At 54.5% G+C, this 26,470-nt stretch overlaps 1 protein-coding gene across 2 annotated transcripts in view; it reads left to right on the forward strand.

Annotated features, from left to right (window-relative positions):
* Positions 1 to 2,744: 2,744 nt before the first annotated feature.
* Positions 2,745 to 26,470, forward strand: part of KIAA1614 (KIAA1614 ortholog) — a 42,457-nt gene continuing 18,731 nt past the window's right edge. For both annotated transcript variants that reach the window (XM_086693845.1, XM_086693846.1), the window contains exons 1-5: positions 2,745 to 3,572; positions 5,145 to 6,088; positions 6,801 to 6,864; positions 16,639 to 16,782; positions 24,562 to 26,111. In XM_086693845.1, coding sequence (XP_086549971.1) covers positions 3,520 to 3,572; positions 5,145 to 6,088; positions 6,801 to 6,864; positions 16,639 to 16,782; positions 24,562 to 26,111 — 2,755 coding nt within the window. In that variant the 5' untranslated portion in view covers positions 2,745 to 3,519. The remainder of the gene's footprint in view (positions 3,573 to 5,144; positions 6,089 to 6,800; positions 6,865 to 16,638; positions 16,783 to 24,561; positions 26,112 to 26,470) is intronic.

Raw genomic sequence — 26,470 nt, forward strand, 5'->3', positions numbered from 1 at the left:
CCCATTCCCACGCCACTCACCCCTAACGGTGTCACCTTATAGGACCATCTCTCACCCATTCCTTCATCCTACATGAAACCCGATTTCCACATCCTATACGGCTCCTTATTCAAGCTGCGTGTTCAGAACGTGTTGGGGGAAGGTGAGGAGGAGGACTGAGGCCGTGTTTTCACCCAGGCTAAGGGGAAGGAGGCTTCTTGGGATGGTGGGTTTCCTTAGTTGTTCAAAGCGGTTCCCTAGTTGTACGAGCCCTAGGAAGAAGGCTATGTGATGGCTTCGTACCTCCTAGTGTGATTGTGTCCCTCCTCCTAGACTTCTCTCCAGAAAATGGTAATGACGGATTCTGATACACAAGGCGTAAATTAGTTCTCCAGTCCAGAAACGTGCTGTGCTCAAGGGAGCCCACCTCCTAGGGGTTCCCACGACACAGAACAGCACCCAAGCTCCTCACCCGGACCCCAGAGGAGTCACCCCTGCTTTGCAGCTTCAGCCCTGCCCTTGCCTTTTTTTTTTTATTTTTTTTTAACGTTTATTTATTTTTGAGACAGAGAGAGACAGAGCATGAACAGGGGAGGGGCAGAGAGAGAGGGAGACACGGAATCTGAAACAGGCTCCAGGCTCTGAGCTGTCAGCACAGAGCCCGACGCGGGGCTCGAACTCACGGACCGTGAGATCATGACCTGGGCTGAAGTCGGACGCATAACCGACCGAGCCACCCAGGCGCCCCACCCTTGCCTTTTAACCAGTGTAACTTTTGCACTTTAGAACAGTGAAACCAGGCAGTTTCACACCTGGATGCCTGTGGTTATGCTAATCTCTCTGACAGAAATGGCTCTCCCACCCCTCCCCCTCTGTCTGGCCAACTCCAAGACCCACTCTCTGCGATACCCCTCCCACCCAACACACACCTCAGTCTTGCTGTTCCTGGGAGCAGACCTGTATACCTCCACCCTGTGCTACCCTGCCTGGGGAGCACTCAAATGGAAGTTTTGTTTCCCTTCCCCTGCACCAACTTGACCAGAAATTCCTCAAGGACAGGGCTTATGGTATTACATTGTGTCTTTTCAGTGCCTGGCACGTAGTAGAAACTCAACAGATATTTGCTGAACCAGACAGAATCCAGATGAATGAGAAGCGCTCTCAGACATGTGAATGCCGTGATAATTTAATAGCTTGTGAGGATTTGCCTGTTGGTATTTTTAGATGGCTTTTAAAACCTCTATAGAGATGTGACACCCATTCCCCCTACATTAAGTGTAAAGTAACAAACGTAATGAGTCAACTGAAGGTGATTATTTGCATCTCAAAAGGCGGGGGGAGCAGGTTTCCTTTAAACAGTAAGCTTTTGCTGGAACTTTCAGAAACTTGCCTTGCAGATCATTAACTTCTGGGGGTGGGGAGCAGGAGTCCTAAAGTTACCCTTAAGAGTCTGAGCTCTGAGAGCCTCTGGAAGAAGGAAGCAAGGCAGAAGATCGTGGAGCCATACAGGACTGGATTCAGATTCTGACTATATTAGCTGTGGGCCCTCAGGCAAGTCGTGTAACCTGTCTGTACCCCAATTTCCTTATCCCTAAAGTGGAGATGTACTATACTGACGTTGTGATTGTTGTAAAGACCTAAAGGATCCTATATTGAGTACCTTAGCTCATAGAAATTCCCCAGTAACTGTAACAGTACTGTAGTTAGCCTTGACACCGCACACGGAAGAGAGGTTTGCAAGGTTTACGGGACTTTACCCTGGATCGCAGAAATAAGAATGGCAGAAGGTATCCAGACAGGGAGGGCCAGACTGTGCGGCAGCGTAACTTTGCTCTTACAGCACTTCACAAGTTTTTGATTCTTTAAACTAAATCCTTCCATGCTGAATGTGCACAAGCAGAAGGCTGGCGACAGCGCCGGGCAGTGTGGTTGAGGGGAGGGTCTCGGACTCTAGAGAGCCTACCACTCACTAGCTCTGGGATCCTGGCGAGATCACCTCACTCAGTTTCCTAAGCTGTAGAAAGGATGCTCCGTACACCCTCCATAGACGGCACATAACCGTATTATGAAGTGATCAGGATTAATCAACAGCACAAAGTGCCCTGTTGGAGGAACTGATTGCTCTGGGAATAATGGAGAGAGAGGGGATGCAAGAGCTTTGGTCCCAGGCTTTGGACACCTGACAGGAGAGAGCTGTTTGAGCTTGCGTGTGTTCTGTAACACAAAGGGTTTGCCCTAGATAATCCCTTGGGTTCCTAAAGTAGCCCAAGGCCAATCTAGCACAGTTCCCCAAACAGCTGCTCTCGGGCCTGGGGGGTTGTGCCCGGATGGCCCCACCTGCTGCAGGATAAGTCCTGCCCACTCCAGAGCCAGGCCTCCTCTGGAAACCATCCTTCCCGCGCCCCCCCCCCCCCCGTATTGTGTGGTCCTCATTGTGCCCGTGCCTGTCATCTGGATGGTGACGGTAGTAAGCAAGGTACAAACAGCAGAGCAAACCATTTTGAGTGAGAAGCTTGTCATCTGAAGCAAAGATGGATGAGCACTTTGCTTTTGTAGAGATTTCTGGAATCTCCCGGGTCCTAACTCTTTTGCTGTTTCCCGTCCTTTGTGTAGAAATGTTTGGTAACAGGTGAGATTCTGTTACCTCCCTCTGGGTGGAAAGAGAAAGAAAGCCCCGTCGGTTTGGGTCACAGCTGCAGGTAAAGGCATATAGTACAACAATGGTTTTCGGAGTAGATTCCTTAATGCCCCTTACCCACAAGCCCTTGGCTGCTACTTGCTCCCGGGTGTGGAAGAAGCGACCCGGTCTCTTCAAGAGTCCCCAGGACTCTGAGAACCGATCCCTATCCCAGGGGCTGGCAACGCAGGGACCAGGCTCTCCCCCTGACCGGGCAGGATGAGGGAGCCCGCCTCCACTCCGGGTACCCGCGAGCGTCTGCAAAGGGCACCTCGGAGAGGGCAGACCGAGACCTCGGGAAAAGTTGTCTAAACAAAGGGCATTCCTTAGCTTCCCCCGGGACAGCCGAGCTTGCTCCCCAAGCCCCGGGTGTGGAGTTGCACGCTTCCCCGGGGAGCCGGGGAGGAACGCGGGGTCTTCCTGGCCCTCGCCCGCGCGGAGCCGCGTCCCCCGCTGCGCACGCCCCGAAGCCTGGCCCGGCCCCGCGCCAAGCGGTCGGTCCCCCGGCGCCCGGGCCCCGCTCGTTCTCCCGCCCTTGGGACGCCCCGCCGCCGCGGCCGCGAGAAGGAGGCAAGCGGAGGGCGGCGGAGGCCTGGGTGGGGGCCCGGTCCCGCTCCTCCAGCCCCTTCCGCCGCCCCGCCTTTCTGCCCTCCGCGCTCCCTCTCTCCGCTCCCGGCCCGGGGCGCGCCCGGCTCGGCCTCTCTCCGCGCGGGCAGAGCCGGGACCTGGCAGCCCATGCCGCTTCCTTCCAGCCCGGGCCGCGCCCGCTTGGCCCTCGGACCCCGCAGGCAGGCGGCGGCCCGCACCCCACACCGCACGGCGGGGCCGGAGGGCAGAGGGCCGGAGCAGGGCCGCGCCGCGGGATGGAGGGGGTGCCGGAGGCGGCGGCGGCCCAGCCGGCGGGCGGCGGCCCCCAGTGAGTACGCGGGAGCGAGGCGCCGGGCGGGCCGGGGCGGAGGGGTGGGGGAGGGTGGGGGGGGGGTGCGAGCAGGGGCGCGGGGGAGGGCGCGGAGAGTCCTTCCCGCTTCAGCCTGTGGGGGCGAGAGCCGGCGCCTCCCCGGAAGGCTGCCCGCGCCCCGGGGAGCCCCCGTTGGAGGAGACGGGTTCTCCGGGGGCGCGGTGCCAGAGGCTCCCCGTCGGAAGTGCTTTTCCCCTGGCTGGGATTGCCCCGAACCCCCTGTTTTCTGAACTGAACTTTACAAGAGAGGATTCGGCGGCCGGGCTGCAGGAGAAAGTGGTTAACTTCTAGATCAACCGGTGGAGGAAATGATCTCGCCCGCCTGACGATACCCCTTTCGCTTCCCCGGCGTAAGGCTGATGTGACATTTGCACTGTGTCCTTTGCTTTATGAAGTGTGTACATTCCTGCAACGTGTTTAAGTCGATTGGTCGTAAACGACTATTTCGGGGAATTCTGTGATGAACTTTTTTTGAAGTGAAAAATTAACTCCTAATTTGTAACTTAAGTAAATACGGATTTTTCTACACAAGCCGTTTACTTCAAGTGAGACATATATAAACGTATGGTGTTTCAGCATTTTCCCAGAGAGCGGGTGGATATTAACACGTCGTGGCACGTATGTGTGCACTGAACCACTTGGTGAATAAAATCCCGTGCTCATTTTCATTCCCTGTGAAGACTATGACATCAACCATGCCACCAAGGAGTGTTGTGATTCTGGCAAGTCACTTAACCCCTCCAGTCTGGATATTCTCCTCTACAGAATGAGGGGGGTGGGGGGTAAGTGATCACTTGATCACTGAGTGCTTTGAAAAAGCCCTGGCCTTGGAAGGAGAGGCTTTGCATTGCAAACCCGGCCTCCGCCTGCGTGACCGAATCTCTGTGTGCCTCAGTTTCCCTGTCTGTGAAAATGAGGAGGATAATCCCATCCTGGCAGAGTGTGTGAGGATTATTTGAGAGTCTGAAAGCCCTTGCAGGCCTGCCTGGTACACAGCACATGTGGACAGGAGTCGGCGACTAATCGTGGCCACCCTCTGAGCGCAGCCCCATGCTGCAGTCCTGTGGCTTGTACACAGGTGGGCACCTTGAACCAGAGAGTCAGATCCTGAGGGGTATCTTCCTGAAGCCCCTCATCTGCACTGGCTTCCCTTAAAAAGGGAAGAGCGTGTCCGCTATTAGCAGAGGTTGATATCCTCTGAGGTCACTTGTCAGCAAAGCAAGAGGCCAGGGATTGGGAAATCTGGCCCCTGTTTTCACTCCGGTCCACAGTTGGCTGTTGTTTGAAGCTTCATTGTGCGCCATCTGTAAAATGGGGGTAGAAAAACTAGAACGCTCCTCAGACTTGGAAGAAAAAACTCAATAGTAACTTGTTTGTCCCATCCAATGATTTATACTTTTCAAAGCTCTGTCCCCACGTTTTTCTCATCTGGACAGGGCTCAAAACCAAGGCACTCTGGGGACCCAGGAGGGTGTTGGAGCTACTAGCCATATGCTGGGTCTCAGGAGCTTTGTCTGTTTTCTTTTCCAGAGGGACCAAAACAGGGAGCGGGACAGCCAGCTCCATGGAGATGACCTCAGGTGTGGAGAGAAGTGGCCCTGAGCCACGGCTGGATAATGGACACCTCCCAGGACCCTGGTCCTGCTCTCTGGAAGACAGAACACCCAACCTGATGGTGCCCCAGCACCCCGGTGCACTGGGGATACACCGCCAAGGTCCCTCTGTGCTGGAGTCCAAGGTGAGGGCCTTGAAGGAAAAGATGACAGCAGGCAAACAGGGGGTGAGCCCCTGCCTCACTTCTCAGGAGAGGCCATCTAAGAAATCCAAATGCAGGCGGGTCAGGGTGGGTGGAGCTGGGACTCTGTCAGAGGGGTCTTCCTTGCCGGATGCTGAGGTGGTCCTCCCTGCTCAGAACCTGACTGATGCGCAGCTGGACTGTGTTGTCAACAAGAGTGAACCTGCCAGGAAGGAGGTTCCCAGACCGCCCAGGCCGCCTACTCCTGGGCTTGAGTGCTGGAACGGGAAGAGCCCATGGCCTCCAGGAGCAGTGTGGGCACTGCCGGACAATGAGGGGAGCCTGCTTCCAGGGCCTGGCTCTTTGCCAGAGAGCCCTATCCACAGAGTCACTCCGGGCCGGCCTGGGGGCCCTGGTCCTTGTAACAAAATCACCCACGTGCCCCACCTGAGGAAAGGAAGGTCGTATGCCCTTCAAGATGGTCTAGTTACAGGTGGAGACCTGGACAGCTTGTCTCTGACCTCCGAAGAAGACTTTGTCCCCAGGCCAGCCCTGCTCGGGGGGCTCTGGCGAGCTGGAGACCTGGGGGCTCTGGGCACTGGGGGCAGGGCCTTGTCCCTGTCTGACCGGGTGGAGAGGAACCGCCTTCTGCTGCAGGAGATGCTCAGTGTTGGGGGCCAAGGCCCCGCCAAGGTGGAAATCTCAGCCTGGACTCCATCCCGGGACAGAGGTATACCAGGTGAGGCTCACTCTGTAGGTCTGGGTGGTGGGGGCAGAAGGAGGGAGTCCAGGAGGGGACAAGGGGGAAGAGGGCACCTGCGGAGGGGTGGGGCGGGAAGGGGAGAAGAGCACAGCTGCCTGTCACCTAATTCATCAAGAAGTCCTTTTATTCTGGCTCTGACATAGATTCTCTACCTGTCTGCGAAGACCCCATGACCTTCAGACCAACTGGAGGCCACCCTCTGCTTGGCGTGGAGGCTACCATGATTTCTTCCCTTTCGTTCTCTCTTGTGGCCCTTCTGGAGTGGGATTTTGCACCTCCCTCCGCTGACTTGCCCTCAGCTCCCAGGGGACCTCTTTGCCTCCTGGGGGAAACCCTACCCACAAACAGGTCAGGTGTTCTGTTAGGTGGGCCGTACTCGGGCAGCGGGATGTGAAGTGTTCAGGTCCGAGAGCGCCTTCTTTCACGTCCTTCCTCCCACCCCAAAGTCCATTCCTCACCCCACACCTGACAGGACCCACACGGTCCCCTGGGCCCATGGCAGTGCCCGCCAGCTGTCACCGTGACAGGCCGTGCCTCCACTTCTTAGGCTGAGACACAGAGTAGAGTTGAATTTATCTGGGGAGCAAACTGCTTGTGAAGAAGACTGTCTTCTCCATGTTCATTGAGTGGCCCCTGAGAGCCCAGTTTCTGGCTCTGCCCTGATCTCTGCTTCTGTTCTGCCTCCTAGAACGACCACCCGGGGACGTGGACTGGGACTCAGGCATCTCCCTGCAGGACTCAGACCAGAACAGGTAAGAGCCCAGGGTGCGCACCTCCTCTCGTGGCCTCCTTGCTGTGGTCCCCTCGCTTACCCAGCACCGGGAGAGTGGGAGACCTCGAGAAAGCAAGAGGCAGGCAGATCCCACACCAGCAGACCAGTGCACAGTGGGCCGCTGGGGATCCTCCTATGTGAGACCCCATAGAATGTGCCGGTCACCCCCAGCGTCCACTGGTGCCTGGCTGCCGCGGGTGCAGGGCACAGTGCCATGAGTATACCAGCAACCTGCTCTGCCTCCCTGGGTCATATGCCCTGTTCTGGGCTCTGTCTCTTTATCTTTAAAGTGGCCCAAATAGTATCTGTCTGGTTGACTTCCCAGGACTGTCGTGAGGCTAAAATGAGAGAAGAGTTTTGAAAATCCTTAGGGAGGGTACACAAATGCAGAGCTTTCACCCCACGGTCCCTTTCCCATCCGGGGGCGGGGGGGGCGGTGCTGGCTCCTGTAAAGGATTTCACCTCCTCCAGTCTCCTGTGACATCCCACAGACTTTACTCCAGCCCCTCCACCAGTGTCTCGGGGACCTGGCACACCAGGGTGGTTGGAGCAGTGGGGCCACTTTCTGACATGGGTAGTGTCCTGACCCGGCAGGACGTGCGCTCGGTTGGGGTGAGCGGCTCTCTCCGGCACCCACTCAGAGGTTGGCCTCCGCCTCAGTCTTTGCCGAGCTCCTGGCTCCGGAACGCCAGGCGCCGGAGAGGTTCCATTTCTCCGGCTGTGCAGTGTCGTCACTTGTTGAGGGTCTCATGGTTTCTGTGGAGGTCAGAGGTCAGAATTGTTACTTCTTCATCACCAGGCCATTCCATGCATAAATTCCACTTCATCTAACCTGCCCTCCAAAAAATGTGGAGGGGCCCCCCTTGGCCCTGCTTTTACAAATTGAGGACTCCCCAGATTCAGGCGACCCAGCTCCTGCTTGGCTACTGGCCTTTGCAGTGGCCTTGGCCAAGGGCCTGGTGGACAGGGGGCTGTCTGGCTCCTTCGTCCCTCACTATCTATGATTTGGAATCATAGTTGACTCCGCTCTGCTAGGGTTCTCTTCTTCCGCCTCCATGGCCACTGTCTTCTGCCTCTCATCAGGTCTCCCCGTAGCCCCGCCACGGCATGGAGGGTTGTGACCGCAGAAAGGACTGTGGTCCTCAGCGACACCCTGTCCTCCTCCCTCTCCCTCCTACTTCCTCGGAGAGCCCGCAGAGAAGGCAGCTGAGGCAGGCAAAGATGGTGCGTCCTCTTCCTGTGGCTGCTTCTGCCCCCCACCCCTCACACCCTTTCTTCCGGGGCTGGGAGAGAGGCCCAGCTGCAAGGTGCTACCACTGGGGGCTTTGTCCGGACCTCTCTCTTGAAGGGAGAAGCCAAAGCTCCCAACTTGCATGTTGGATAATAAGTGATGAAAATACCTGTTTTAAAGGAGGAGAACCTCAACCATAGCAAAGGAAGGTATTCTCCCCCCAGCACCGTGAGGAGATGGCATTTGTGTATAATCCTCAGGATGGCGATTTCTAGACTGTGGTTTAAACTGCCAGGACACCTGCAGCATTTTAGGGTTCAGGTCGAGTGTATGTGTGCAGGTGCAGGATACATGGATGTGTGCATATATGTGTACTGTGTGATATGTAGGTATCTGCTGGGCGGGTATGGGTGTGTGGAGAGAAGTTGTGTGAGTGAGCTTTCAGACTGTGCCCAGCATATATCTGGGCATAGAGTTGGCATGGGGAAAACTCCATCCTCTGGTTTGTTTGGAAGGTCAGAGTGCCCCACTGACCTCTATTGGCAATCTACAGTCAGGCCCCTGCTGAGTAGACCCCCACGCTGAAGGGCCAGGGAACGTGTCTAGTTCAAGGATGAGAGAGAGGTCGGCCATGTGTTGAGGCCCCCTCGGACAGGGCTCCGCATTTGGTTCTATTACTGAGTCTCCTGGCAGATATGAAGGCACGGCAGGCTCCATCTGTCCCCTGACGAGGGTGGATTTACTGATGCCATTTCTGTATAGCTAACCTCCCCAAGAGACTTCCGAAGTAAGGCATGCTACTCTCCGCTCTGCAGTCCAGGAGCACCACATGGGACCAGTGTCCTGGGGATTTCGCATCTGTACTGAGAGGCTTAGGGCCCTGGGCAGTGGGGTGTTCTGAAGCTATGGCCGGGCATTAAGATGGCCATCCTTAAGGGGTCAGGACGTGGTTGGGCAGTGAGTCCTCTCCTCTGAGGGTTGGAGGCATAAATGGTCCTGCTTCACACTCAGGTTAGCATCAGTGCCGTTCAGTATTGCATCAAGTAACCATTTGATGGAATTAACCCAAAGTGTATTTAATTATAAAATACACATTAATCCAATGTGTATTTGATTATAATTGTCTACAATTGTTACTGCTTTGCAAGGTGATAGGACAAGAAGCTCACGAAATGATGGTTACTGCAGAGCCTAAGACAGTCGTCACTGTCTGATGGTCGGGGGTGGGGATGTGTGGCCAGCCTGTTGAGGGGGGTGGTCACGGGGAGAGTCGGCCTTGGAGGTGAGGTACCTGTGATGCCGTGGGAACGTCAGAAGTGCGCTGGGACCCTGCATGCTGAGGGCCAAATGCTGACCTCCATCCCCTGACCCCAGTGTTGTCCCCAGTGTTGCCTCTTGAGGGGCAAGAGAAGGTCCTGTCCTAGAAAGCTGGAACATCCCAGTGGCCAGTCCTTCCCTCCAGAGGACCAGGCGAGGGAGGAGGACAACGTGTTGTTGAGGACCACAGCTCTTGTTGTGTGCCAGGGCCTGTGCTAAGTGCTCACCACATTCTCACTTTATCCTCATAACTAGCTATATGGATTGTTCCTGCTTCGCTCACAAAGAGGCCCCTCTGGGGAGAGATTAAATGACTTGCCCAGGGTCATACAGCTATGAAGTATGGGAATGCAGGGCTGCTTGGTGCCAAAACCTGCGCTCTAACCCTCTTCCCACACTGCCACAGCTGTCCTCTCTGCGCCCCACAGGCCACTCCTTGAGTGGGGGTCTTCTGCCTCCCCCAGCGCTGGCCAGGGATAGGCAAAGAAGGGGAGGTGATGGGCTCCACAGGCCATTCTTGTTTCTTCCAAGCCACTGTTGAGATGATTTGGGAAGTGGGAATTTGGGGAGAGGAGGGGGGCGGTAAGCACTTCAGAGAGGGCAAACAGGGGCCAGTGCTGTCAGCCACCTGTTCACGGGCCAACTGGGAACTGGGCTTGTCAGAGACAGGAGTGGGGAGGACAGTGAAGCGTGTGCTCTGCCCAGGCCTGGCCCTGCCCTCTTCCATTCTTCGCAGCCCGCGAGCATCCCATCCCCATAACGTAAGATAGCCACGACCAGCTCAGCCTTTTCCCTATCTTGAGGCTCGGAGAGAGCAGATCAGGATTACAGATTGCCTCAGGATCTCAAGTGAAGCATGGGATCCCAGGGTGTGCAAAACCTGTGTGAAGCCAGAGGTGCCAGGGTGCCAGGGCGCCCTCTTGAGGCTGCTCCGGCTCAAATCAGGACCTTCCATGTGCGCGATCAGTGCCCCAGGTCCTCAAGTGTGTCTGCAGGGCTTTAATTACCACTCTGCTGGGAGGGGGAAATGGAGAGGAGAGGGTCCCTGGGGCTGTGTTTTATTTGTGCTCTGATGATGAAGGAAACTCAGAGGATTCCCTAGGCTGTTGATTCCAACTCCCCCCCTCCCCAACCCCATCCCTGTGGTAGAATCGTGCCCACTTCAGAAGCTGAGGCTCAGGGGAAGCCCAGTCTCCAGTTCCCATGCCTCTTCATGAAAAGAGAGGGCAGAGTGCCAGCCTGCAGCAGCTCACACTCTGGTGGGTCCCAGTGTTCAGGCCCCTGTTGGGATTGCTAGAGGTCAAAACTCCCCGCCCAAAGCAGTTTGTGAGACTCCAGTTTAAAGTGAGGCAGGCAGGGAGCCCCCGAGAATTTCAGAGGCCGTGCCTGTGGCTCTAGTGGTCAGACCCACAGCTGCGAGAATATTGCCAGCTTTTTAGAAGTTAATGTATTCACTAACACTTTTGGAGAGTCTCCTGTGAACCGACCCCTGTGTATAATTTCAGAGGGAATTGCCCGTTGTTGTGCTCACTGCCTTCTCTGCCTGCCTCAGCATTGGCCATAGATGTTGCTGGTGGGTCTCCTCCTGGAGCTCCTTGGGGGCAAAAACTGTGCCGGTCTTATCTCCGGGACCCGGGACCGGCCAAGTAGCTGCACAGAACAGGCTTCTTGGCAGAAGCACATATGCATGAGTGTAGGTGGGCTTGATAGGATCTGGATGGAAACAGGAGAGGACACTCCCGGTGGGTAGGACCTACAGGAATGCTTGGGAGAAGGGTGAGGTGGAATGCGTGGGTACTATCGGGATACAGGGTGGGGAAGCTGGCTCTCCATAAGTGGAGAGCTTTGGAATTTAGATTTTAAGTAGGGCAGTAAAAAACGAGAGACATTAACCATCTTCCTCCTGCCACACCCACTCCCTCTGTGGTAAGACCACAGCGTCTTCTGACAGTGCGGGACCATTGCTGTCCCCTGTGGCCTAGTGCCCGTGCTACAGAGCTGGTGAGAGAGTTGGAGATCACTCTGGCTTACCAGTCCAGTTCTGGATCTTCTGGGCCCCTAGGATTAGGAGGTACGTGAAGAGTCCTGGGGGTGAGCATGGGAGAAGAGCCACTCTTGCACATCCCCAGGATGTTCAGGGCTATAGGTGTACCTGAGGACACCCCAGAGCAAGGGGTTAATGAAAGCTGGCAGAGCCAACCTGTCCTGCATATCCCCAGCCACCTGCCATCCTGCCTACCCAGATATACAGACACGGGGGCACCTGGGTGGCTCAGTTGATTAAGTGCCTGACTTTGGCTCAAGTCATGATCTCGTGGTTTGTGGGTTCAAGCCCTATGTTGGGCTCTGTGCTGACAGCTCAGAGCTTGAAGCCTGCTTTGGATTCTGTGTCTCCCTCTGCTCCTCCCCCATTCATACTTGGTCGGTCTGTCTGTCTCTTTCAATATTAAATAAAGATTAAAAAAATTAAAAAATAAAAGATATACAGACACGAAGGAAAACTGGACGAAAGCCCCCTTAGCAATCTCAAGCCTACCAAGAATAAAACTAAAAAGAAAAATTAAACCACCCACCAGTGTTTTCAAATGCTTACTGTGCTCCCGCTCACCTAGTGCTCTTAAGTCCTGGGTGGACAAGGAAGCACACTAACACTGAAACCCTAATGCACAGCGAGTGCCACCTGGAGCTTTCTGCCACGCCATTACCTCACTCACATACACGCCACACATGCTTATTATGGTCCCAGTCTTTGTGAAAACAGAGGCCGTAGAAAATTACTTTACCCTAGACCGTCTGTGGGGGGTGGTCTGAAATTCAACAAGAGGAAACCCTCCTTCCTGGCCTCCAGAGTTGAGCCCGCCACTCTTCCCACTATGTGGGGGTGTTTCGGACACCTGCCTCCACACGCTGAGGCCAGGCGGTGCTGACCAGAAGGGCAGCCCCATAGGGAGTTTGTTAGCCTTCTTCAAGAAGCCTTCAAGAAGAGTGGCAAAGCCAGCCACTCTACTATCCCCGGATAAGAAGTTGGCATCTTAAGAAAGCTCTGGGAGCCTCCACCCAGATCCTTTCAAAGGTGTTAAGCGAGGCAGGCGTATCCTACAGCAGCCATTCTGAAGGAGCCCGCTCCTCTTCCCTGTTGAGAATAAGCACCTGTTTATTACCTGTCAGCAGCTTCCCTCTGCTACCAGTCTCCTCTGGCTCCCATTCTATGGAAGGTGCCTCTTCTGCAAAGCCCTGTCAGATGCTGTCTGGAGCAAAACCACCAAGGCTTCTCTAGCCTCAAGATGGCTTCCCTTCCAAACATACCTTCCCCTTGCAGACCATGACGAGGTGAGCTCTTCGGCAGGGATTCCAGTTCATGTTTAGGGATTCCATCCTTTGTGCATAAGGGGGCGAGAGTAACTTAAAATAATACTACTAATAACCACAGCAGTGGTAATAGTGATTGCTGGCCTTGGTTGACTCTTACCCAGTGCCTGACTCTGTGATGAGCTCTTTTAAGGAGCTCAAGCTCACTTATCAGCTGAACCCTTAGTTAGCAGATGAGGAAACTGAGGCTTAACCCCAAAGTAACCTGCCAGGGTGACATGGCTCGTGAGGGGACAGCCCAGAATGAAAACCTGGCTAGGCTGCCCCAGAACCACACTTTAACCAGCACTGTGGCCGCAGCCTGTCAGTGTCCTGCAGCCATGGGAAGAAGGTGGCTGTGATCGTGCACCCAGGGCACCATCCTGCCCTCATGGCACATGCAGCCAGGAATCAGTTTCAGGCCCATCTTTTCTCTTCCCCTCCCTTGGGAAACTACACGGTATAACAGCAGGAGAGCTCGATCCTTGGTCATCTAGAGGCTTTATGATATACAGAGGTGGAAAAAATGGTGGGGGAAAAGACTTATATATGTTCTGTACGCTATACGTTTCCCCTCTACCCCACTGCATCCTGGAATCTGGGAAATATCAGATCTCTTTAGAGTCCAAATTATTTCCCTAATTCATGTTCTTGAGATGAAAGCGTTAGACCCAGACTTGCTGGAGCTTATTATTTTAATCCAGGATTATGATGGCTGCAGAAAGAGGCCAGTCTGTCCTGTTGACCACCCCTTCCTCCTTGGCTAGGAGAGGAATGGCGTCTGTCCTGACTTGAGACCTCGACCTGTCTGGCCCTGAGGGGACCTGAGGTTGGAGCTAAGCCTGTATCTCTCTACCAGGAAACTGGCTTAGATGAACAAGCCAGATTGGGGGGGGGGGGGTGCGGTGCATGCTGCCCGAGTCCTTGAAATCAGCTTGGGACACTGGTGGTTGGAGGGGCAGAGGGAAGGGCCAGAATCCTCATGTGGAACAACAGTCGTCCCCCCAAATTAGTTCCTGGTAGGTGTTGCTGCTCCTTGGTGGCCAAACATCTGTGGTGTGGATCCCCCCGGGGAGAGGACCTCAAAATCCCTCCCCCAGCCTTGTGGTGCACCGGACTACCTGGGCAGACCCAGACTCACAGGTAGCAGGTGTGAGTCTACTCCCGTATCCAACTCCCGCTCTTTGCAGATGGGGAGACTAAAGCCCAGGAGAGAAAAGCACTCAGCTACTTTATCCCCATACCCTGCCTGCTGAACGAATGAGTCTCAGACATGCAGGTTTTCCAGAGGGTAGCAAAAGCTGTTATTCCGAGATGGAGTTGCTTTAATCTAGCCCTGCAGTGTCTGCCCCAGCCCTTCCAGGAAATTTTCACAGTTGTGGGAGCTGAGATTGTGGGGTATAGTCCATGATGGGAAGGGGTTGGCTCGAGGGCTGTGTGCCCTTGGCAGAGGCCAGGGCCAGATTAGACTGGAAAGCCTCCCTCAGGTGGAAGAGTCTGAACCTGTGTGCCTGGCAGGGCTGGCGCCCCTTGGGCGGACCAGCAGGATGCAGTGATGGATGGGGGCAGGGGGGCGGGGGGGGGGGGTGGGCAGTCTGGCTGGGAAAGGCTCCGCATCCCACAACACCGAGGCTGCCTGCCCCCGCCTCCTGGGAGAAGACTGCTCTCCCCTCCACAGGGCTGGTCAGGGCCAGGAGTTCCTACCCTGCTGACCTTGACTGCCATCTGTGAAGGTGGCTGCCACTCCCCTCCCTGCTCAGCTTGTTACTGCATGGATGCCTTCAGGAGCCTTGCTTTTCTAATCAGTGGAGAAAGTAGCTTTGTCTGCCAGGAACCAAAGCAGGGCAGCTGATGGAAAAAAAAAAAAAAGAAAGAAAGAAAGAATTAACAGCTCCAAGTAGAGGGAGTAAAAAAGAAACAGCAAAGCTGGAAAATGGCTTAAAAACCTGGGGGCAAGGCCAATCCTGGCAGCATCTGGCCAGCTGCCTGGGGGCCCTCCTGCCTGCCCACCAGGTCTTGTGACAAATGCCCTCAGACAGCCGGGGAAGCACAGCTGTCACCGGAAGGCTCCAAGTGTGCGGGCAGACAGCCAGAGGCCCGCGGCTGCAGGGGCGTCTCTCGGGCTGGTAACCTCATTATCTCTGCTGTCGGAGCAGGAGCCCCAGGGAGCACAGCTGCTCGCAGCCGTGCGTCGGAGGAGCTGCCTGCTTGGGAAGCTGTGCACAGCAAGGCCTCTCCTGCCAAAGGAGGCTCCACAGGGCTGCGGGCCTGGAGATTCGCTTTCACGTCACTCCAGTAAACCCTCCTGGTTCCAGAACTGTGCCTGGGCCCTGCCAGGGTTCATGGGCACAGATGGTGCCTTTATTCTGGCAGCTCTTTCCCCCCCTTGAGCCCCCAAAGAAAGGTTAGGTGCAAATAATGAGCAAGAAAGAAAAGAAGGGAAGGCAAAGGGAAAGAAAAGAGAAACAGAAAGAGAAAGAAAGGACCTTAGACTGCCCAGAGCTTGTCCAAGGATGTCCCAAGGACGCCTCGGAATTATGCCATTTTCCACTCACATCTGTCCTCCGTTATCCAGGAAACTACTTGGTACCTTCCCCCTGTCAGGCCCCTTTCTCCGGGTGACATACGGGGTGGGTAAGACAAGGGATTTGGGGCGCTACAGTCTGAAATCTAGGTATGCTTGGCTAGGCCTCTACCTGCCTTTTGTGGACCCTCCCTGGTAAGGACAGCCCCTGCGTATATGACAGTGAGGACAGGGGAGGCCAAAGTCACATGAAAGAGCATGTCTGACTCCAGCTGCAAACATTCTCAAGCCTGCCCTGGGATCCAAGGAGGAGAGGAAGGAGGAGACAGAGGGTGTGGGAAGGATACTGGAAGCAGTGGGGCTGGCTATCGTCTGCTTTGCTCTCAATTGATGTTCGACCTTGAGCAACATGCCAAATGTTCTTCTCTGCTGCGGAACACCCTCATCTGTCAAGTGCAGAGCGCACCTGCCCTGGGCCAGCCTGGCTGGGGAGAGGGAGCTCTGTGGAGAGAAATGGCTTGTCAGCGGGAGGTTGTGGGGCTGCTGTTATTGCTGTAACCTGGCACTGGCTGTATGTCACTGTCTGCGAGACAGCTTTGAAAAAGGGCCACCGTCATTTTCCGCAGCTCTGGACTGGCTGGGGAGGCCGCACATCTGGTAGGTGGGGAGGGCTGGGAGAGGACCCTTATTATTATGAAAATCGAGCCATTTGCTGACTTGGTGTGGGTCCAGCTTAATTTCTCTCAGCCCTGAGCCGATGCCTAACGGGTTTGGATTGGGACTGAGGCAAGCAAGCACCAGGATTTATAGAAATGTCATTCCCCCAAAAGGAGCAGAATGTGACAGGCTGAGGCCTGACTTCTTGAGTCTGCGGTGGGGGCTTGCATGGGTACGTGTGGGTGCAGAGAGAAGCAGAAGGAGAGAAGGAGGTGATGTGTGTAAAGACCATCTGGCTGGGCACAGGCCCAGTCCAACACGCCGGGCCCTTCCCCCGTCCTCCCAGATAACTCCGGCTGCCTGCCCAGGGAAGGAACAATAGAATAATCTGGAGATTCCCCTACCCTTCTTAGATCCTCCTGGGATTTCTGTCTCCTGAAATCCTGAGCAGATAATCTGTCCAAGGTGGGTTAGCTCCCCGGCCCTGTCCAGAGACACTCAGGGCCATTGCCCAGACCCCAGGCCGGTGCCCTCTGTGTGGGAACTGGACAAGGAAGGCTGCACATGCAGGGCTTTTTCGGGCACCGCCATGCTCAGTGCTGTTAAAGCTCTTCTAATCCGTGTTATTTTCTTCTAATCCCTCCCCCGCCTGCTCTGGCCTGTGTGCCACCCTGTAGGACCTTTGGTCCCAAGCCGGAGTCCGTGCTGAGCCCCAGGCATGAGGAAGCCAAGCATCTGCTGCAGCGTGCCCGCATGAAGGCCAGGACCCGGCCCCTCCGTGCCAGCCATGATATCGTGCCTGCCATTGCCCAGGGCAGCCGGTGAGTGGGGCCCTGGCCTAGGAGGGCTGAGGCAGGGAGAAGAGGTAGGATCCAGCCAACGCACTGCTTCTCACTTCTCCCTCTGTGTGTGTGTTTCCCATGTTAGGCGCTTGAGTTAATTCATTTAGTCAGTCAACACACCTTGACTGAGGGCCTACAGTATCAAACATGGAGGATTCGAAGGTGAATGACACATAATCTGAGCTCCCTGGGGGACAGATGTCACAGTCTCCAGGGAGAAAGACCGGCAAACAGGCCAATACAGTTGTGGTGTAGGAGAGGATAGACGTGAATGCGGGGCAGGAAACCCATACCTCCACCTGGGAAGGACAGCAGAGGCTCTAGAGGACGTGGCTTCTAAGTTGGGGCTTGGAGGAGATGTATACCTTCCCTGGGCGGATGATGGAGGCCGGGGTGAGCATCCCAGGGCAGACACCATGAGCAGAAACACCGTGCTCACGGGGACGGGAGGGAGTGGCTTGAAGGCCAGAAAGCTCAGTGCAGGCTGGTCACGGAGGCCTCCAGGCTTGCTGAAAGATTTGGATGTCTCCAGTAACAGCTAGAAGCCACTACAGGATTTTAAGCAGGTAGATAGCATCATCACATTTGCATCTCCGTATAGCTGTCCTGGCTGCAGGGATGTGTTGGATCTGGGGGCCTGGGGCGGTAAGGAGGCTTCATGGTGGTCCTGGTGAGATGTGATAGGGAGGGCGGGGTGTGGAGATAAGGAATTGCCAAGAGCCAGAAGGATGCAGGTTTACTGAGGCAGCAGCAAAGTGGTTAAGATTCTGGAACCAGACCCCTGGGTTTGAATTTGGGCTCTGCCACTTGCTGGCTGTGTGCCTTTGGGGAAGTCTCTGTGCCTCAGTTTTGTCATCTGCAAAATGGGAATTGTAATGGTGCCAGTCTTACAGGGTTGTTAGGATTATATTGAGTCAGTACGTGTAAGGTGTTCAGAACTGTGCCTGGGGCATAGCGAGTACTATGTGAATGTTACCTCTTACCAGTAATCATTTAGTTAACCGGGTGTAGGAAATGTGAGAAGGGAAGGCATCCAAGGGGAAGCCCAGGGTTCTGACTGGGTGTCTGGAGGTTTGGTGGGGCCTTAGCCAAGGAATGAAGTTCAGGGTCACGCTTTAGAGGAGGTTGCCCTCCAAATGGAGGAAATGTTCATCAGGCATTTGGATACAAGATCTGCAGAGGAGGAAAAGAGGTCAGAATGGCAGAGTTGGGCATTACCCTGCTTTCCTGATGCTAGAGCTATGGGTGAGGGCAAGTTCACTGGGGGTGAAGAGGCAGGCAGAGAACAAGTTGAAGGACATTCAGACCAGCCCTTCACATATGTGGCTGTTCCTGGAGTGACATCCCATCCCCATCCCCACCTGCCATTCCGTGTGCCATGCCCCTCCTGGAACCCCCTGCACGTGGAATGCACACCCCAGGGCCAGTACACCTGGTGGACCTGACACGGGGCTGCCAGCCCATGCCAAATTGTGCCTGCCCCAAGCAGGGCACCTGTGCTTTTGTCACGATGATGGGCATGCTGGGTGTGCTGGTTTCCATCACTGTGTGATACTGGAGGAACAGAGGATTCTCAGTGGAACTGGGCCATATGCTCTTTGATGGGAGACACTGAGCCTGTGCACTGAAGGCCGTGGACTGTCATGGCACCATTGAGATGACTCCAGCATAAGCAGAGGGCTGAGGCCTGCCTCTGAGTTCAGTGTCATTATGACCCCCCTATGAGAGGGGCTCAGGAGATCCTAAATCTGGGCAAGCTGTGCCAAAAAGACTATCCTTTTCTTTCCACATTTTTGCCTTGTCTCACTCTGGTTGGAAGAGACTAGTTAGGAATGGGCATGGCTTCTCTGAAGCATCCTAACTATTCTTCTCTTCATATACATGGAGCTCAGAGCCTTAGACTTTCACAGAGCCCTCTGTTCCACCTTCTGTAGGTTACTTAGGTTGGGCTGGGTAGTCTCAAAATTGGCAGGACTATTTGCAAAACAGACGTGACTGTGTAAATGTGCTCTTGGACACTTCCTCTTCCCCAGATTAGGCGAGCAGCTCATCACAACCCCATTCGCCAACCTTAAAGTATGTTCCCTTTTGTCAGGCTGTCCCCTGGCCATAGAAATGCTATAGAAATGCAAGGTGACCCACTTTAGCAGCTGCCGTGTCCAGAAAAGAATTACTTTGACTTGGCAGCCCTGGTGAATCCTCAGAGGGTGCAGCTGAAAAATCAACGCCAGATGGCTTGCTGCAGATGCTTCTAAAGGTTATGCTTGTCAAATCACCCTGGAGAGCCATGCTGAGTTAACATGGTGATGCCACACAGGCCCCAGGCCCAAGTCAGATGCAGGAGCACCCCCACACCCTCCCCCCCCCCGCCCCGCCTCAGCCCAGGGGCATCACTCCTTCCAAAGAGCAGCTTGATAAAAGATGGATGGAAGAGTGGGGGTGGGCAGAGCAGTCTCCAGAAGGCCTTCTTTATCCTCGGCCAGGCTGGAGGTGGCCAGGCCAAGCATGGACAGACAGGCTTTTCCAGGAGGTGAAGATGTATCAGTAGCTTCATTTTCTGGAAGCAAATCAGTGTAGAAATTGAGCAGCTCCTGGAAACACAGTCTCTTGCTATTTTGGGGACAGGCACACCTAGGTTGGAATTCCTAACACCAGGAGGGCACAACACGTCAGCAAGATGCAGGACCTGGGAAGGTGACCCACGAGAGCTGTCATCCTGTGTCAGCAGCAGCCATGTTAAGACAGTAGAGCTTGTGTAGGTTGTGTTGATTGTGTGGTTGGCACAGCGTTGCTGTAGGAAGTGGGCCTCCAGAAAGGGGCCTTCCCACAGAGGCCATATCAACTCCAGGTACTGGGCCAGACGGTCCTCTCCGAGAGGGGTGATGGTTGAGGCAGCTTGAGGAGCTTCGCAGGTATGGTTTGCTACGGAAGGGTCTTTGCTGTGCAGTTGTCTCCAAAGCCCTCAGCGTACCTGTGTGGCATGTTCCCAGCACTGCTGGCAGAGGCCTCTGGTTTCAGCAGTGGAGTTGAAAGTACCTTCTGTGATCAGACTCCCCTTCATTTCTCCTTTTAGAACAAAAAATGTTATTTCTACCTTTGGCATGAATTCCAAGATGACTCAATTCACCATCTTGTATGGAAAAGTTAAGGTCACTGATGCGGCTGATGGCACCTGGACTCCCTTATTAGGTTAGAAATGTACTGCCTTTAAAGCTGGGCTTTCTTCTTCCTCCCCCAAAGTATAGCCCACACCCTGTCAGCATAGCAGGGCAGTGCCATCTGGGGCCTACAGAGGGGTCGCCGTGTGCCGGCCAGTGTACCGAGTCTCCTGGTGAGCCTCTCCCTGCATTGGGTGGGCCTGGCCACCAGGGTATCCTGCCTGTGTGTGTGTGTGTGTGTGTGTGTGTGTGTGTGTGCATGCGCGCGTATACGTGCCTGCAGATATCAGGGCGGGTGGGGGGGGATTCTGCTTAGTAGGATGCCTCTTGTTTCTGGGGGAGGAGAGGTGATGCTGTTTCTCTGGCAGAGCCTCCTGTTCCTGGGCAAGAATGCCCTGGGGAGCTGACCCAGGAACCCCACATGCACGTGACCAGAGTGATTGTCCCACTGTGCCTTCCTTAGATCCTGAGAGGCTGAAGACATACAGGTGCAGGTGGGATCCTCAGGGGCAAGAGCTTGGGGCTCCAGTGCCTCATAGTCAGCAACAGAAAACTGTCACCAGCACAGGGATCAGGGGGACCACCCTAGCCATATTGAGACAAGCAGGGAGACCCTGAACCATCCTCATCAGGGGTGATCCTAGTGAAGAACTTCACATCTCTGCTGTGAACCCCTCTCTGAATGCAGACCCACATTATGACTTTTGGGGGTGCTAGGCACTCTTGCCTTCTCTGCCTTCCTCCATAAAAAAAAAGTTAAAAATTCTAGTTTCTGACCATGCTGGTTTAAAAGGTATTATATGTTTTCTTGGACTTAAGAGTTTGTTTTCTTCTGACTTGAAGACAAATGACTTTCATGGGTCCCTGGAAGTGTCCCGACCCATAGACACTGTGGCTGCTGTGCCTAATGGATAAATTGGCCCAGCCTGAATGTGAGTTCCAGAAAACAGGATGATGGACAACTCTGCAGTATTCCTCAAAGCAGCCCTTTTAAGCACAGGCTCTGCTCCAGTCTCAAAGCAGGAAGATCAGTTGCTTAGCAGTAGTTCTTTAAAAAAGGAAATTCCTCCTGGAGCAGTGCTCATTGAGAGAAAACACTGGAGTCAGGAGTATCGGCAGATGTGCAGGCCCCCATCACCCACGGCCTCCTAGGGCAGGGTAAACATTTAGTGAACGCGTAGCCGCAGCCTCCAGGGAGGGTTCCAGGGAGTGGCACTTTAAGCTGCATGATTTAGGAAGTGCTCACTCCTCCTTAGTGTGCACTGGGAGTGGGGACACAGTGCTATGGCATGGTGGAACCTTGGCTCTAGCTTTATCCTGCCAGCTCAGCATTCACAGTTAGGTGACCACCAGCCCTGCCCCTCTGCAATCAGAGGCCTGGGGTCCAAGGTTTGAGCCTCTTGTCTGTCTGACATGGCACAGGTGAGGGAGTGCCTTAAGCCCCCAGCCATAGCTGGCTCCCATGGAGTTTTGCAGAGAATCAGTCTTGGACAGTTTAACTCTAACCTCTCAGACCACCCGTTGATTCCAAAGTGTATGCATTTTTTATACATTGTATTCCACTCCCTCAGCAATCCAGACCATTCTAATCCGTCTGGATTGTGAGGCTCGTCAGTGGCTTTGTCAAGGCACAGAGGAGGGGATGGTTAGCAATGGCCAGTGACACCCCCAGGGCGCAGGTCATGTTCACCTGAGCCAGACAGGCAATGCCATTGATCCATACACAGCTGAGAAGGGACACACTGTCTGGTCCAGTAAATGCTGTGAATAGGTTTAAATGTCAGCCGGTTCAATGGCTACTCTTCCCACTGGCTAGCATGTTTTAATAGTAATTGTTAAGCATGTATGTTTTCTTCCTGCTGTTATATGAACTGCTTTTCTTTTAATTGCGTACCATATTTGTCTTTCTGTTGGGTAGCTATAAACTTGGTGAGGGAGGAACTCGTATTAAGACAGCCTTTTTGAAAGCACTGACACCCTTCTTCCAGAATCACTGAAGCATCTCGTTAGGGGAAGGATTAGTAAATCCACTAATTGTCGACATACATTTCATTATAATCAGTTGTTGGAAATCTAGGTAAGCTTGAGCAAACAGTGCTATGTACATACAGTGTGCTATTGGAGGAGAGTTCACTTCTCTGGGGAGAGGGAGGGGAGAGGAGGAGGAAGGCAAGGATAGGAAAGGCTTCGTAGACACTTTGAGGACTAAAAACAGCAACTTAACACATGAAATATGCCAGCATAGGTAGTTGTGTATACACAACGGGTATACTTCTGGGTACTTGGAAAGAAATAGCAAGTCCCTAAAATCCAGGCTCCTCCCCAGATAAAACTTGACCACCAGCATGGTCAGTGTCTAGTTCTATTTTGCGGCTCCTTCTGAAGGAGAAAAAATATCCACAGCTTGCCTTTTCAGCTGCTCAGGTGCCGGTCAGCCTAGAAACTGGTCTTGTGTGGCCTCTCCTTTATAGGAATGAGGAGGGACCATGTGGTCATGGCAGTGCCTTCCAGCACTAACATCTTGTGAGTCTGTCATAACAAATGAGTGGTACAGGTGTTCATGGGAAGGAGATAATATCATGGTGTATTAGTCAGGTTTCTTCAGAGAAAACCATCAGAGAAAGAGCCAACAGACTGTGTGTGTGTGTGTGTGTGTGTGTGTGTGTGTGTGTGTATTTCTCCATATATATATGGGGGGAGAGAGAGAGAGAGAGATTTATTTTAAGGAATTGACTCATGTGATCATGGAGGCACGGTAAGTCCAAAATCTGCAGGGTAGGCTGGCAGGCTTCAGACTCAGGGAAGATAGCAACTCAAATCTAAAGGCAGTCTACTGGCAGAATTCTTTCTTGCTCAGGGAAGATCAGTGTTTGTGCTGTTAAGGGCTTCAACTGATTGGATGAGGTCAACCACGTCGTGGAGGGTAATCAGCTTTATTCAAAATCCACCAATTTAAATGTTAATCTTATTCAAAAATGTCTTCACAAAAACATCCAGAATAATGTCTGACGAAGTCCCTGGGCATTGTGGTACCAATGAAGTTGACACATAAAATTAACCAGCACACGTGGTGTCTATACAACAGGTAACATTTAACAAATAGGATTCAAATGCAGGCAGGTCAAGAAAAAAAGTCTGCAGGATCTGATGCAAGAGTGCTGCATGAGGTGCACGAGGCAGGAGTCTGGTGACCATACACGTGGCCGGGCGGCAGGACAGAGCTGGGGAGGAAAACAGTGAGGAATGTGGAGGGCCACTGTTTTTACCATAAAGACCTTGAACTTGATCCTGTGCCCCCTTGGGGGATGGTGTGATGAAACTGTGCTTTGGGAAGACTGACAGGAGGCAGTGGGGGCTGGATACGAGGCAGGGGTCCAGTGCGAGTGATAAACGATAAATGAGAGAAAAGGTGTGAGTCCCAAACACTTAGCAGTAGATTGGTGCGACGTCACTGTAGGGAAACGGAAGGGAAAGAAGAGCCCTACTTAGGTGGCCTTTGATAGGAAATGCGGGGAGACTCAGGTTACCTGGCTCCAGGGGGCCCCCAGGGTGAGATTTAGGCAGGTGTTTTCCAGAGTGGACAGGACTTGATGGCCAGCACAGTGTTTCCCAGAGCAAAGGTTGGTGACAGAATGCAAAGGTTCTTCCTAGCACAGTACTTGTCCTCATAGCTTTTCTCCAGCATGGAAGGGGCTGTGGGGTGGGGGGGGGGGGGGGGGGGGCGGGCGGGTACAGAAGGTGGGCACTGAAACAGACAAGACAGAGAGTCCAAGGAGAAACATGGGTGTCATTGTCTAAATTCTGTCTGACCAAGATGATTAGGAACCTAGAGTGGACACTTTTGGGAGCAAGAATGCTTAGAAAGCCTGACATCAGGTCCCACACAGTCTGTGTAGAGACTTATAATTCACTCTTCCCATTAAATCTTTAAAAAAAATTTTTTTTAATGTTTATTTTTGAGACAGAGAGAGACAGAGCATGAACAGGGGAGGGTCAGAGAGAGGGCGACACAGAATCCAAAGCAGGCTCCAGGCTCTGAGCTGTCAGCACAGAGCCCTATGGCGGGCTCGAACTCACAGACCGTGAGATCATGACCTGAGCTGAAGTCGGACGCTTAACGGACTGAGACATCCAGGCGCCCATTCCCATTAAATCTTTATAGCCAAGTACAACATTGGGAGAATTCATCACTACCAGATGCCCATGAACGCCAGGCTCACTTCCTCTTGAGTGGAGTGTGTGTATGCAGGCACGTGCACACACACACACACACACACACACACACACACACACACCATGAGGATTTTGCTATCATCCTTCCGTATATCCCATGTTCAATGTAATGTTTTATTTTGGCTCAGGCTGAGCCAGGCAACAGAAGGAAAGCCAAAAGTAAAGAAGCTCCTGTTGATTTTGTTTAGCGCCATGTCTCAGCTTCAAGATGGGCTTGGAAGCTACTCTGGTTTACTGCCTGACTCCCCAGGAACGTGGTGTGGGGTAACTGGAGTCATATTACCACGGAGCACCTTGGAAGCTCTGTACCCCGTGGTGCTGTCCTCCCCATCTTCTGTCACCTGTCTGCTCCTGTTTCCCCCCGCAGAGACGGCCGGAGAAGCCCAGCCCTGGACCCGAGGATGACCTTCGCCTGCAGAGACAACCTCCAGAACGGGAACACGAGTGACTCCTCCAGCGGGGAGTCCACCAGCGGGCAGTGGCCGAAGCGGGGCACCTCCCCGTCCCGCGTCCGCTTTGAGGACGAGTCCGCCGGCGACGCCGAGTCCCGCTACCTGGAGCGGCTGCAGCAGCGCCAGGACCAGGCGCGGAGCTGCGTGCTGCAGGCGCCGGCGGGCCAGGGCCCCCTGCGCTCCAAGCCCGACCTCGCTCACTACGTCAACGGGGGCTGCGCGCGCAGGGCCGCCGGCGAAGGGGCGCTCTGCAGGCTGGTGGGCCTACTGGACCGGAAGGCCGTCCCGGACGGCGAGAGGAAGTGCCGAGCCTGCGGCAGCCGCATCGATGACCGACGGCCCACCCAGGCGAAGGCGAGCCCGGACCCGAGGTCCCTCCAGGAACGTGACCGTGGGGCGCAGGGGGTGCTGGCGGAGCCCCTTAGCTCTTGGGGCCCGAGCCCCCCCTCCAGGCTCCTCCCTGCCAAGCAGGGGCTCCACACGGAATGGATCCGGGAAACGCACATCGGAGACTCGGTGCGGCCCGAGGAGGTGGACTCCGCCCTGGACAGCACGGACACCTCCGACAGCTGCAGGACCGACAGCGAGGAGGCTGGGACCTCGCAGCCAAGCAGGGCCCGTGGCCCAGCCCGAGGCAGCGGCCCGCGTCTGCGGGGCGCCAGGCCTCGGGGAGGCTCCAGGTGGTTCCGGAAGGCTGAATCTCAGCTGCCCAGCAGCCCTCAGACCCCTCACTACTCGCCTGGGGTTGATCACGTGGAGGTTGCAGATGAGGTGAAAGAAGGCAGAGGACACCCTGAGGGGACTCTGTTTGCCAGAGAAGATGCTTTCCCTAAGCCTCCTGTCCTGGAATCTAAAAGGCCTTCCCTGGGATCCCAGTGGCAGCCTGAAGCTGGGCTGGGAAATCACTGGGTTCCCCCGGTGGATTCCAGGGCTCTGTGCAGGACAGCCTGTGCCCCGGCATCTTCCGTGAAGCTGGGGTCCTCAGCGCCAGCCAGACAAGCCCGGGATATAGAAAATCATGAGTCTCTGGAGACTGTCTCTGCTTCCTCCCTGCAACAGAGCCATGCAGAGCCCTCTGCCCTGCACCAGGCCCAGCAGCTAACCTCTTTCTTCTCCCCTGGAGGCTGGGTGCCAACCCCTCCACCTTCAAGGAAAACCACCTCACCTGTGTCTCACAGGAAGGCAGCCCTGCCTGGGTCCAGCAGGCTGGGTGAGCAGGGAGAGCCTGTGGACACCCCTCTGCCTCCTTCAAGAAGTGCAGTTCCCAGGACCTGTGAGCTCTCACCCACGCAGACCCAGCCCTACAGCCCCCAAGTCAGTCACCCACTGCTGGCCCTGTCCACCAACAGCTGCAACAAGAGCATGCCTCTGGGGCTGCAGGGGCCCTGGGGAGGAGCCATGGGTGAGCGCAAGGTGGACAGGGGCTCCTGCAGCCAGGAGCCGCCTCTGGAGAAACGCAGCGATGGTAAGCAGAGACCCCAGGCCAAGCACTCTGAGTCATCCTTTGCCTTTCATCTTAATAGATGACATAGCTGTGCACCCTCCCAGCAGCTCTTCAGAGCAGCAGCAGGTGTTCCAGAAGCTATGGGGTCTGTGGACTGGCTGCAAGACTCAACATCAGCCTGGAGGCAGATTAGCCAACTCTTGGTGGGGGGAGGCAGAAGGCAGGGAGCAGGAAGTGGCAATAGCTCCAGATTTATTATTTGCTTAGAGCAGTAAATGCCTAATAATCACATGGTTGAGGCCCTTTCCTTCAATATCTTCATTTCATTCATTCATTCATTCATTCATTCATTCATTCAACACTGCGCACCTATTACGTGC

Source organism: Puma concolor, chromosome E4, assembly GCF_028749965.1.
Source record: "Puma concolor isolate L17-30 chromosome E4, mPumCon1.1.hap2, whole genome shotgun sequence".
Classification (NCBI taxonomy): Eukaryota; Metazoa; Chordata; class Mammalia; order Carnivora; family Felidae; genus Puma; species Puma concolor.